General features: G+C 36.3%; 1 protein-coding gene across 7 annotated transcripts in view; it reads left to right on the plus strand.

The window, feature by feature from the left end:
• The window catches only part of PDE4D (phosphodiesterase 4D), a 533,887-nt gene that overhangs the window by 504,584 nt on the left and 15,777 nt on the right, over positions 1-13,526 (plus strand). For all 7 annotated transcript variants that reach the window (XM_059836725.1, XM_059836727.1, XM_059836729.1 and 4 more), the window contains one exon: positions 12,176-12,269. In XM_059836725.1, coding sequence (XP_059692708.1) covers positions 12,176-12,269 — 94 coding nt within the window. The remainder of the gene's footprint in view (positions 1-12,175; positions 12,270-13,526) is intronic.

Genomic DNA, 13,526 nt, shown 5'->3' on the forward strand with positions numbered 1-13,526 from the left:
CTCAGGCGGGACCATCCTGGAGCACATTGCATGGGATTGAGTCCAGATGTTGCTTGAATATGTCCAGTGAGGGAGACTACAGAGCCTCTCTGGCAATCTGTTCCAGTGCAGTCGCCCACATAGCAAGGTTCTTCCTCATGTTCAGGGTGAGCTTTCTGTGCATCAGTTTCTGCCCATTGTCTCTTGTACTATTGCTTGGCACCACTGAGAAGAGCCCGATCCATCCTTTTACCATCCTCTCTTCAGATATTGTATACATTGATGAGGTTCCCTCTCAGTCTTTTCTTCTTGAAGCTGAGCATGCTTGCTCCCTCAGCCTTTCATTGCAAAAGAGATGCTCCAGCCCCCAAATCATCTTTGCTTCCTTCTTCCAGACTTGTTCCAAGAGTCCCATGTCTCTCTTGTCCTGAGGAGCCCAGAACTGGGCACAGCACTCCAGGTGAGGGGCTGAGTAGAGGGGCAGGATCTGTGACCTGCTGGCAATGTTCTTCCTTCTACATCCAGGATACCACTGACCTTCTCTATGTCATCTTTAGTGTGTGTTGGTTTCAGCCCAGTTGGTTTGAAGCAGTTTCAGCTGCCTTTCGTTGCTTCTTGTTGCTTCTTTGGTGCTAGAGAATCAGGTCTGGTGTGCTGTGTTTTCCTATTTTCATAATTCTCCACAGTAGCTGTGAGCTTATAAGTTAAATAGACTGAGGTTTTTCTTTTATTATGGAAGATTTTCTCTGTGACATTAATAATATTTGCAAGTTTTTTTCCCTACACAATGTACATAATAGAAATTAGGAAAAGATACACTAAAGCTGTGTGCACTGTTCCATTACGTGTGTTGCCAGAGTAAGAGGCTATAGAGCCTCTCTTTTTATTTAGAGGCACAGAAGACACAGATTTTTGGGGGTGACAGTATCACTGTGAAATGCCCTGTTGTGACTTGACATACTCTTCAGGGTTCCTTCTTTCCTCAGGGTAGTTTACCTAGTTGTGAACCATGTTCCTTATTGATGATGTCCTTGCAGACATTAAATTCCCTGAACTGTATGTAGTTTTCCCCTTAAATTCCCCAAGCTGTAGTTTACATGAATGATGTCAACATTCTAAACAAGTGAGGCTGCTGGTGGTGACTTTTACACCTTCACAGTTTATCCCATGAACCACTGCTTCTCCCAGTTGTTTCTGTTCTCAGGAAATTTTCACACTGTAAATCTTCACAGTAGTGATGTAATTGCAGATCACCAACTAAGATATTTAGTACCATAGAACAGTTTCAAGTCATGCAAAACCTTACTTAAAACAGTCCCATTAGATGAAGACAGACTGTTTATTACCATTAGGAATGAGTTGATAATCAGGTTCTTAGCCCACTCAATGTATCTTCTCTCAAGATTGGGAGTGGTGCAGAATATTTTACAGTTATAAATGAAATGCTCTATGACAGCACAAGAATATTACATGTTCAAACACATAAATGATAGTGACTGGCATTAATTTCACTTTTACATCTCCCTTCCTTATCGAGGAAAATAAAAGAATATATGCATATCAGCTTTTCTGCCATTATACCCAGGACTGGGGTTTCATGAAGTGGTCTGAATGTACCTATCCATCCTGCTTGGGAATTTCAATCAGCACAAATTAACATTTTTAAAGTCTTTTATAAAGTATGCTAAAATTGAACATTTCAGCTCCCGGTATTCCTGCCACCTCTTTTTATGACTTCTTTGGAGATAGTTGTCCAGAATCATTGATTGAATAATAACTAACATTTGTTAAGGGTGTTAAGGGACTTCGTCATCTTTGAGTCCTTCAAGGTCATGGTCTTGATTCTTTCAAAACACATTAACAGTGCTCATTAAAAACTTCTTTTATTTTATGAATTATTTTATTACTCACTTATTATAATTTTAAATTGCACTTTCCCATTTCCATATACTTTGATTGATTGGAACATTGTAGAAAATGTCATTATATCCTTCCTCCTCCTCCATGTTTTATCTTCATGGATGTATATTTGTACAAAAACCAAGAATCTCTAAATTTCGTTTTTTTATCTGAATTCTTCTGGATATTTAATTAGTGGCAGCTATTTGCCGTGCACTCATCTATCCACCATAACCTCCTCTAAAGCTAGTTATTCAATGATTGTAACCTGGGAATTCAGGAGGAAAATCAACCAAAACCATTCTTGTAAATAAGAGCTGGTGTCAACTTCCTGACTCTCCACATCTAAGATCATGTTGCCAAAGTCAGGAGGCATGCTTTCTAAATCAGTGAAGTAATACAATTAAATTCTATTACAGCAATCATTAGTTTTATGAGGTTGAGACTATGAGTCTTGAAAAAATAATACCAGTCAGTAGTAAGCAGTGTGTATAAGGTGTAATTGCCTATTATCAGTATAGTTAATATGGAGCTAGAATGAATTGATGTAACGTATATTTACATTGGAGGGAAATGTTTTTTCTTGTTTTTATATCAAAATGACCTAGCTAATGATAAACACCATTCTTCAATAACTTCTACCAACTGTAACTCAGTAATTTTTATAGATGTATCTTTGTCTTATACATTAGTGGAGAAGAAAAAAAATTTGATTTTTTTTAATACATTCTTAACAGCTGGTGTAATTTACATACCAGCCATTTTAAATATTTCTTATCTGAATCAAGTTCTTTTGGGAACAGTTCTTTGGGAAGAGTTGTTAATATTTCATGAGGAAGCAGCTTTAGTAGCAAAGTAAGAAAAAAAATTTTAAACTTGACTTTCCCGTGTCTTGTCATACAACCTATTGCAACCAAAATTTCATACCCACATGCTTCATTTCTAATGTAGCCAAAAGTTATTTTGCCATTTTCTAAGTCATGCTTGAAATTGCCTCCTGAAGAAAGCCGTCATTTTTCCAGGACTGTGTTGATGCTGGGTAGGTGGCAGCAGTGCTCTCTTGTGGGTGATAGGAAGACAATGAAAGACAGATGTAGAGAAGCTTTATATTCACCATTATGAAGTTGAGCTGGAAGAATCAGGAGAAATATTTTCTAAAAGTTCCTTTTGACTTCTTCAATGTCTTTCTGAGTGTCTAGTAACCCCGGGCCTTTTTTTCAAATCGTAATTGTTTTATAGAAATCTAGCTTCATCAATTCAGGCCAAGTATAACTGTGAACATTAAAATGTGTCAGGAATGTTTTATATTATCTATTTTAAGGCAAACATTATGCCTTCCACATGAAAATACTTTAAGTACTGATAATCTGTTGATTGTATCCAGTTGTCATACTGCTTTAGGTTTCTCTGCTGTAAGGGAGAGATTTGCTGATATCATATTTTGCCCTATTGATCTTTACAGGTTCAATTCTTTTTGAAGCACTTAGTGTTGCTGACTGCTTCAGCCAAAACCTCTCTTATGACCATTCTCAATCAGCATCTTCCTGTGAATCAGCAGTGTGGGATTAGGTTGAGCGCTGCACCTCATTCAGCTTGTTCTTAGGCGTTTGCCATTGTCACTCTCCCTTTCTTTTGACACAACAAAGACTCAGAAATTTGCTGCAGTAGTGCATGTGCCTTGCACAGAGTGGAGCAAGATAATCAGAGAACCATAGAATGGCTTGGGTTGGAAGGGACTTTAAAGATCATCTAGCTCCAACCCCCCCTGCCGTGGGCATAATGTATTCCTCCTTTCAAGTTTTGGTCTCTGAGTGGCAGATGGTGGGATCTTTTATTTAATGCTTGAATCAGCTCACTGACACACTCCACTTTCAATCAATCCCTTCAATGATGTATAGCTGTAATTGATTATAATAATCTGCTGAGGCAGAAAGAGCAAAAGTTGAATAAATACAGTGAGAATTTGAGGATCTTATTAGCTCACTTCTTACATCTCCTTGGAAGCTTAACATTAACTGGGAATTGTAAGACATGTGACTTGCTTTAGCATAATAGTAACTGCGTTTGTCTCTTTAAATAAAAAAGCATTAGCAGCCCAGCCCAATAGTCTGAGGTAGATCAGTTTTTAATGTAGATGGCATAAAAGCCAAAAAAAATTCATTGTTTAGGTACACCATAAACTACTCAAGAAATGAGATAGATCTGTTTATGTTGGGTTTCTTTCCCATAAAAAACACCTCAAAATATATTTTTCTTCCATATGAAAAAATAAACCCACTAGGCAAAGCAGACAGATGTTTGCACAATACTAATTTTGACTGCTTGGACGGTGTGTCCATTGAAAGCTGGTAAATGCTGCTGAAGTGACGAGACTTTACCCCAATTATTTTTGAATGGCATGTGAATGCTGCAGGCAGGGATGCCATTAGGAAAGGACATTTGCTGTCAGGGAAAATAAATTTAAAATTAAAAAAAAAAAAAAAAGAAAAAAAGAAATATCCCATGCCGAGGAGAGTCCCCGGAATCAGCCAATGGGAAATTACTGTACATCATGATACCAGCCCTGTGGATTTATATCTTTTAGGGTGACACACTATTGGCTGCTAGTATGTCTCTATGGGAGGGATTGCTTCCACTGTCTGTGGCTTCCTCTTCAGGTCCTTATTTGGTAGCTGTTGATAGAGCAAGTCTTTGAGCAGCTGAGCATCTTGACATACATTATTCATTAAATCCTGGTGTTCAGGAAATATGCATATCCCTAGCTCTTCAGAAATTTCTTCAGCTCGTACAATATGTGTCTTCAACGTTGCCTCTGAGTGCTTGGAGTTTCACAAATGGCATTTATACAGTCGGAAGACCACACGGTTGGATTTCATTTCAGTATGCCTCCTGAGCACACAGTTGCTGAGGACCTGAAGACCAGCAAAAAGAATTAGGAGCGGGAAGACGGAATCTTAATTCTTGGAAGTCTTTTGCAGAGTCAGATAGCAAAGAACTGATAGCTTAGATTGGTAGTATAGAAAAAATCAAAAATGCCTGAGGCAAACTATTTACTCTCAGTTTCTTGGGGCTACATAAAGGTAGGATTTTGTTTTACCTTTTAAGAACTTTGATTTATGGTGCATGATTGCATGATCACTGGATAGTGTGAGAATTTGTGGATGATATGATTATGAATAATTTGAAGTGTAAAATATGACAACAAGCCTTTGTTCAGCAAGAAGAATGAGCTGCACAGTATAGTCTTTCTTAGAAACTGTGCTGGGACTTTTAAAATAATATTACTTCAGTGAATGATTAGACCAAGCCTGAAGCCAAAAAAATTCAGAACAGTTTTGTGTTCTTTCAGAAAAAGGTTCCTACCAATCTGTATTTCTAGCCACTAAAAGGTTTTTAAAAGCTCCAAATACCTCAAACAGAGATACTATACAATAGAAGAGAGCATGAGTAAAGAAGCTGAGGATAATGGGTGGATGCATGACTCATACTGGTTTTAATAGCTGAAGAAAGGTGAAATTATGAACACTGTGTTTCAACAGCATTTTTGTAGCTTCTGTGAGTGTGACAGCTTATTGATTAAAACATGGGAAATTGCCATCTTTTAATACTGATCTATGTTGTTATGTGGGGCAGTGTGAACTAGCTTGAAATAGCAATACTGCTAGAAAATGGAATTAAATAAGCTTTATCTCTTTTATGGAAAAGTTTTGCATCAAGGAGTTAAATCAGTATGCCTGCCAACACACAGACCTGGAATACACTTAATAGAAAACCACATCTGAGCTTTGGTTTATCCCTAAAAATTACGTTTGTGCTTAAGAAAAATGCTGCTGCTTGTATACTTTTATAATTGCTATTGAGTGTGTAAAAAAAAAATTATCCTGTGCTTGACAGACAATAAGTGTACCAAATCATTCTTCTTTAAAGAAATTCTGATTTCTTCTGAACTAAATAAGGCATATGTTGAAATAAATGACTTAAATTACTAAAAATAGCACAACACAATTATATTTGCACAATTGAATTTCTTTTTTTAATACCTTCAATAGATATATGTCTTTTAAAATAGAAGTGCAAAGCCTAATTATGTCCAATTATAAGTATTTTCAGCTGATGCTGCATTGTTACAATATATTATCAAGGATTTTGATCAGTCATCTGTGAAGAAATTCATTCTATTATGCTAGCTAGGTAGATTACTTTCTTGTTTGCCAAAACAATAAGATGAAATTTCTTTGCATTTCAGCTAAAAGAAATTTATTGTAATTTACTAGAAAGTATTTCCTGCATTTCTAGGCAGCTGTTGTCATGTTCCTCTTACTAAATCAGAAAAATTCAATCACCAATTAAAAAAAAAAATTAAAGTTCACTCTTACTGTTTATCCTTTAGAATTCATAGACTTTTTTTCTAATTGAAGTTTAGCAGAGACCATGGTGTAATTGAGTACACACGAGGAAGAAATGTTCTTTTATAGAGAGTGTCCTATACTGTCCACAGCCAATGATTTTGGTTAAGAAGTCGTCCTTGAGCACAATTTTATTACAGCGCTTTCTGAGAGAAAAAATGTGAGAAGAAGAAAAGACATTCTGTTTTTTGTGACATTCAAAAGAATTATGCAGAGAATTTATAAAATTCTGAAGGCTGAAATAGCCTATTCTCAGATTGTAACATAAGATATATTATAAGATGTATCTTATTCTCATTGTTTTTAATATAAGATGTAACAGTGCATATGTTTCTATCCCTTATTATATACATATTTCTGAGTGCTTCAGGCTATACTTTATCTACTGTGAATTATATTTTGGAAAATGTGAATGTTTACCCCTCGTTTTTGTTGAGTATCTTTTACTGAAAAAAATGAGCACCACTCATTTTGGTGACATCACAATGACAGCCTTAGATATATCTGCCTTTCTGTAGCTTATTATAAAAAACAGTGCCTGGCCTTGATACTAATTAAACCCATGGGCTTCCAGCACAAACCTTTAGCTATTAAGAATGCTGTTTATGTATCTAGAATGGTGCTAAAATCAAAGATAGTTTTGCATTGATGAGCAGTACAGACAGAAGCCTTATGTTAATTTGTAAGGCTGACTTATTTAAAATTCCTTGTTATATAGTAGAATACAAGCTTTTCAAATCTAGTAATATAATATAGTTCACTCATTTTGAGATGCAAGCATATTCTAAAAATAACATGAATAGGTATTTCAGTAACAAAACATAGTCATGTAAGTTGAATGTTCCAAGCATTAGTAGTATGTTCCATGGATGTATTCTATTTCTTTTAAGTTTTTAGAAATGTTACCTGGAAAAGAAGCAGCCACAAAGGCTGAAACTGGGATCTTTGCCCTGAGGGTTTGGGAGCTAGTGCTATGAGAGTCCCCTGTCACTTTTAGCATTTTCATTCCAGCCTCCTCTGGGCTGGGAACTTGATAAATGCTCAAACTGAAGGCCAGACAGGACTGGGCTTTTTGATCCATGTTTCACCTTCAGTATTGGTGCCAAAGGCTGTGTTGGAGGCAGCCTCTTTACAGTCCCTGGGATGCAGCAGATTTCTCTACAGGAACAGAAAGCCTGCCTGGAAGAGACCCTGCTGCTACAGAGAGTCTACAGCAAGAGTGGTTCTGTGTGCTTCCTCTTGACACAGCTAGCTGCTGGCTGCTTCTTAAGCTCTTTGTTACTGAGTAAAGAACTTCACACAAAATTTGTAAAACCCTCTAAAGTGTAAACAATAACCCATACATATATATATATATATATATATATAAAGTGTGTAGTCCAAACTTGTTCATGGCCATAAATCAACTCTGTTTGCATCTTGGAGTTGGTGATTCTTTCCAACAAACATTCAAGTTCTTCCAAAAAATGTACCAATGCTCTAGTTGCCATCTGGGAACATGGTTACTCCATGGTTTGTCTGTGTTTTTCTGTGTGTCTTTGCTGGCATCAGAAAAGTATCTTATTTTTCAAAAAAGCTCCTCCATGTATGCTTATCCTAGGCTGACAGCAGTAATACAGATACAGAGATGTGCACACATTGGGCTTTAGCCCAGAAAGACCTAAACTACAAATCTCTTCTTGGGAACTTAAAAGAATTTAGGAAATCGTTCTCAGTTCATTATTACAGTTCTTGCTACAGCAGACTTTGTAGCTGTATAAAGGGAAATAAAGGTGCACATCTACTCTTTTCACTTTAGAGACATTTTTATTGTTATTTAAATGCTCTGCTTGTATTTGTGTTGAGGGTTCTGCTCCTTCTTATTCCCCCCATTCCCCTAACCCCAGCTGAGATTAAAATCTAAAATAAATAGAAACAAGTGAGATTAAAAAAATTCTGCTTAAGGAAATATTTTTGGGATATTTTTTAGAAAAGAGCTTATGGCTTCATTGCTCTGACATTAGTATTTGGCAGTGAAGAACTGTATTGTCGACTTAATGGGCATTTTATTGCCAGTTCATTTTCAGGGTGATTTTCTAAGGATATAGTCAAGGACTGTTGTATTCCAAAAGGATGTGTGTGTCATTTTTCCAACCTAACAATGCCTAGTGGGACGTGTGAAAATCTTTCTGAGAAAAATACAATATATGCATAGATCAGCCAAAAACCTCTGCTTCCTCCCCATGCTGAGCTCACATATCATAATTAAATTTATGGTTTAAATGTTTATTAATAACAAGAGTTTTGATCTTTCTGATTTATTTTCTTGAATTTGGAAAGTATATGGCAGTCAGATTTTAAAAATTCTTATTTGGAGTATCATCTTTAATATTTACTGCTGTTAGGAACAAGGTGGTTTTATGTCCTCTTTGACTTGTTTTGAACATAATATGCAACATGTTATTTGCAGGAGGCCAAATTATGAGATTGTGGATTCTAGATAAGTTTCAAGCACTTTAGGGTGTTTCTTGGATAAATAAAACATTGTTGGCTCACGGATATAACCAACTTCTCTTGTTGGCAATAAGAGCTTGTGGGAGCCGTGTGAGAGGCAAACTTTTCATTATGAAGTATTTGTGCAGAGCTGTGTAAGATGTGAATCTTTGAAAGAGTTATTATGTATGGGTGCACTTGGGCCCAAATTAAATCTTTGAGAAATAGGTAAAATTAGGGGAAAAAATAGGGTTAAATTTGTTTTTGCTGTTTTGATTGCTTTTTTCTTAGAAAAAAGATTTTTTTTTCCTCAAAAGGCAAGTTATGAAACGTAAGCGGACCGAGTAATGTACAGATACAGTGAAACAGAGTATAAACAAAAAAACGCCTGAATGTCTTGATTGCTGTTTGTCTCTCATGTTTGATTTTTTTAATATTCTCAAAGAGCATTATTGTTCTGCATCAGCAACTGCTGTCTGCATATGGTCTTCAGCTTCATCTGATTCAATGGCAATGACGGTTGTAAGCCTTTGTCAGATAATTAGAAAAATCAAAACAGTTCTCCAAACTCCTGCTTAGTCCAGAAGTTTTCATGTCAATTAAAGTTTTGGTCCTGTGGCGTCAGCAACATGTGAAAGAATATGAGGAAATTGTGCAGCTACAGTTCTTCAAAGCCAAAGGCATCTCCAATTGAATTTGCTCTCAGCAGGAGGGCCTTGCAGAGGCTGAGGGACTTGTTTCACTTTACACCCTTGTTGAGCAGTAACACAGACTGTTCTGCAGTTCTCATGCAGATGGTTGAGTTTTCATATTCTACTGACTTGTGGGGTGATGGGAGGTGGGAAGGTTTGCATCAGACTAGTGGGGAACATAGCACTAGAAAAGAATGTTATGTGCCTTCCATTTGCTGTGGATATTCCTACAACAAATACTGAGCTGAAAATTCTTAGAGAATATATGCTCCATAAGTTCCATAAGATGATTCCCAGTATGCAATAACAAACCTCTCTACCCACTCTGTGCAGTCAAATATATTATTTGGGGGGAAAAAAATCCTTCCTATTTCCTGTGTCAGGTATCTGCAAATACTGATTTTTTCCTCCTTCAAAGCTGGAAAACCTTTAGGGAGACATTCTGAAGAGTACATGCCCGTGGTAGCTAGATGGTTGTTTTTTCCAGGGTGTGGAACATGACACAGTTAGTGTTTTTCTGCAGCAAAACCAGCAACACCAAGTTGGACATTATGTAGAGGTGTTTAATAGGAAACAACCAGGGAGATGAGCATCTATTGAAGTTAGAATCCAGTGAACTAGCTAATCAAATTAAGGAAGAGAGAATATTGAAGTAGTAATGGATAAACTGATGACATGCCTGGAAGTTAATGTGGTTTTGTCAACTCCTGACATTTTATTAATAGTCCTATACTCAATATTTAATTTGAAGCTGCAGTCTCTGGATGCCATCTGGAGACAAGCTATTTATTCCATGACATCTTCAGTTTTTATCTTATATATTACAGTTTCTCACCTTTTGTGGGAACAGAAGAAAAATGTGTAAGCACTTAAGTGTGTTAAGTGTTTAAAAGTTTAAAGAAAGACTTATAAGAAAAAGGTCTTGGTATTTTTTGACCAGCAATTTTATTGCTTGATAAACTTGACTTGATTTTTCTACATTTGACATTGGTGACAAACATTAGGCATTGCTGAAGAGGTTGAGACTGTTTTTTTCTAGAATTCATAGCTCTGTAGTTCTCATAGTATGTGTAGCGGTGTTTGCAGTATGGTTCTAATTTTCAGACATGTGTTGAGCACTGCCTAGCACATGGCTATATCTGAGATCAAAGCTGAGCCTTTGGCTTGTGACTAAAGTAGGATTCAGTCTTTTTAGCTCTGGAACTTCCTGAGCTGATAGCACATCAAGATGGCAAGAAAATGCAGTGGCTAATGGTTAGAATGTTTTATTAAAGGTAATTTTGTTGGGCATATTGTAAGCAATATGGTAATTGTTGGCTTACAAAGATGTTGTGAAGAAAATAACACCTTTCATAATGCAAGTCTACTTTGAAGAAATAGCTTTGATGATTCCAGTGAAATGGGAATGGGATGGTTAATATTTACTACAGTGGTTTATCTCCTTTGAAGAAGAATAAACTATAAATTACCAGTTTTCAACATAAAGGAATGTTTACATGTATGTACTCTAAGGGTTGCTATTCCTTGATATAATAGATAAGCATGACTGCATGGATCACTAAAAGATGATTCTGAAAGTTTCACAAATAATATTGCTTTGTTAAGAGAAAAGATGACTGAGAAATCTAACAACAAAGTAAAAGGATGGCACAATAGGAGGCAAAATTCAATAGTGACAGATGCATGCTAATTTTCATTGGCAAGAGTTGGAATTATTTGTAAGTATTGCTGCCTTCTGTTTGTTGGTAATATCAAGGCAGAGCTATAGTCAATGGAAATGCATCTAAGACAGTGAGACCTGTATTAGGCAATTAACTGTGAAGCATAATAGCACAGGATATCATTTCACCCTGGAGTCTAGAAGGAATCAAGAAAGGCTCAGAGATGTGTACCTCATTAATTTTACGTTTAATGGAATATTAGTATCTGCTGCTATCCTATAGACTGCCTAGAGTGAATTGTTAACTAAGAGGGAAATAGAAGATGTTTCCACAGATGGGTATTTTCTACCCCAGTGTTTCTTGGAGATGCTTGCAGTTTTCTGAGCTAGTGGAATGGTCAAGTCATTAGTTGAATATAGTAATTTTAGGTCTGAGACAACGAAACCTACCTCTTTTCAAATTGGCTAGTATGAAGTCAATAAGATATTTGGACTGTTTGGAGCAATGTTGTCAAGTACTTTTGAGTAGATTAATGCTGAGAGGTAAGATAGATATGAAATGTTACCTAATGAATTGCAAAAAACGCGAAAACAGATTAATTTGCAAATCTTGTGAGAGAACTGGTAGAGAACAGCTCCGACATAGATACATTCATATTTACTTTCCAAATTAAAATCAGAAAAATTGGAAAGACAATATTGTAACTTAAGTGTGTGCAAATGCCTTAGAGTTTTGAGTTACTAGTAGGACGCTGTACCTTAGCCATGGAATCACTGCAGTGTATTTTAGGAGGTTAAGAATGACACTGTCCAGTCCATGAAGATGGTTGGGTGGATCATTGGTACATGTGATTTCCTCTTTCACAGTATATATTCTTGATGCCATAGTGTGTGTGTGTGTGTGTGTATATATATATATATATATATATATATATATATATATGTATCTATAATGTATTCTTAATGCCTTGTTCTTTCCCCAGTTATAAAGTGACTGCATGTTCTTATTCTAACTAAAATATACCTTGATGTAGCTAACTTTACACTTTTTTTTTTTTCTTTTCCAGTTTAAAAGAATGCTCAACCGTGAGCTAACCCACCTCTCTGAAATGAGCAGGTCAGGCAATCAAGTCTCAGAATATATATCAAACACTTTCTTAGGTAAGACTATGAAGAGCTAACTTTTTTGCCTTTGGGGGGTTTTTGTATCTCTCTGGGCTGTGTTAGAGCCTAAAAGCAAGTGGCTTTCCATATTAATTTCTGCTTTCAGAAAATGTGCATTTAGCATATTGTTGTCAGCATTTGTGCAGAGAGATCAGGTTAGATCCACTTTCTCACAGCTCAATTAGTTTGTGTAGGTGATTTCACTATGTGTGTAATTCCAGATAAATATTCATATACATATTACAACTAATATTGATATTACAACTAATATAGATATTCATATACATATTACAACTAATATTGATACCATATTAAGAAATTAATATAATGAATTACTCAGAAAATCCTTCTGAGTTGGAAGGGACTCACAAGGATCATCAAGTCCAACTCAAAAGTGAATGGCTCATACAGGGCTCAAACCTACGACCTGGTTTTATTAGCACCATGCACAACTGGGTAAGTCTCAGAGTGGTAATTATATATATATGTATTTATATTAAAGAGAATTCTACCACTTTATTTCCTACTGGAATTATTGCAGAGGTTTCAGTGTGCTGGAAACACATAAACACATGTAGCTTCATAAAATTTCACAACAAGCAGTTAAGATATTTTGGTATTCCCTGACTGCACATGCACAGTTAGGTGCATGTGACTAAAGAAACATCTGAATAGACTTTTTCCAGAAGTTTTTGCAGATCAAAATCCTGGCATACTGGGATGTGAGCATTAACAAAAGCCCAACACAGTATTACAAAGAACATGGTTCCTTAACCATGGCTTTTTTTTTTTCTTAAAAGTCATGAAAATCAAGAAAACTTTAAAATAGATGATTTTGAACATGAAGATAAAGATACTATACCAATCTCAAAACCTGTTTTGAGCAAAATACCATTGGTTCATAAAGACGGTGTAATAAGAGATGCACAGTGAAATACATCTAAATTTGGATAACAAGTACTTTAACAAGTGACAGTCATATATGTTAATATCCATCTTATTCTGTGTGAGATAACATAGCTGGTGCTTTTTTGTGGCTTTTTTGAAAGAAGTGGGGTTTCTGTGAAGGACATTTTATCCTGTCACCCAGTCCAAAATGGACGGCTGAATGTGTCTGTTCAGCTGGCCCAGGGTTGCAGCAGTGTGCCAACTGCTGCAGCCCAGCAGGGTTTCAGAGGGAGAGGGATAAGCCTCTGCCACGGACAAGCAATATTGCCCAGCTTCATGTGCCCTGAAAACCACAGTGTGCAGTTG

This window comes from Haemorhous mexicanus, chromosome Z (assembly GCF_027477595.1).
Source record: "Haemorhous mexicanus isolate bHaeMex1 chromosome Z, bHaeMex1.pri, whole genome shotgun sequence".
Classification (NCBI taxonomy): domain Eukaryota; kingdom Metazoa; phylum Chordata; class Aves; order Passeriformes; family Fringillidae; genus Haemorhous; species Haemorhous mexicanus.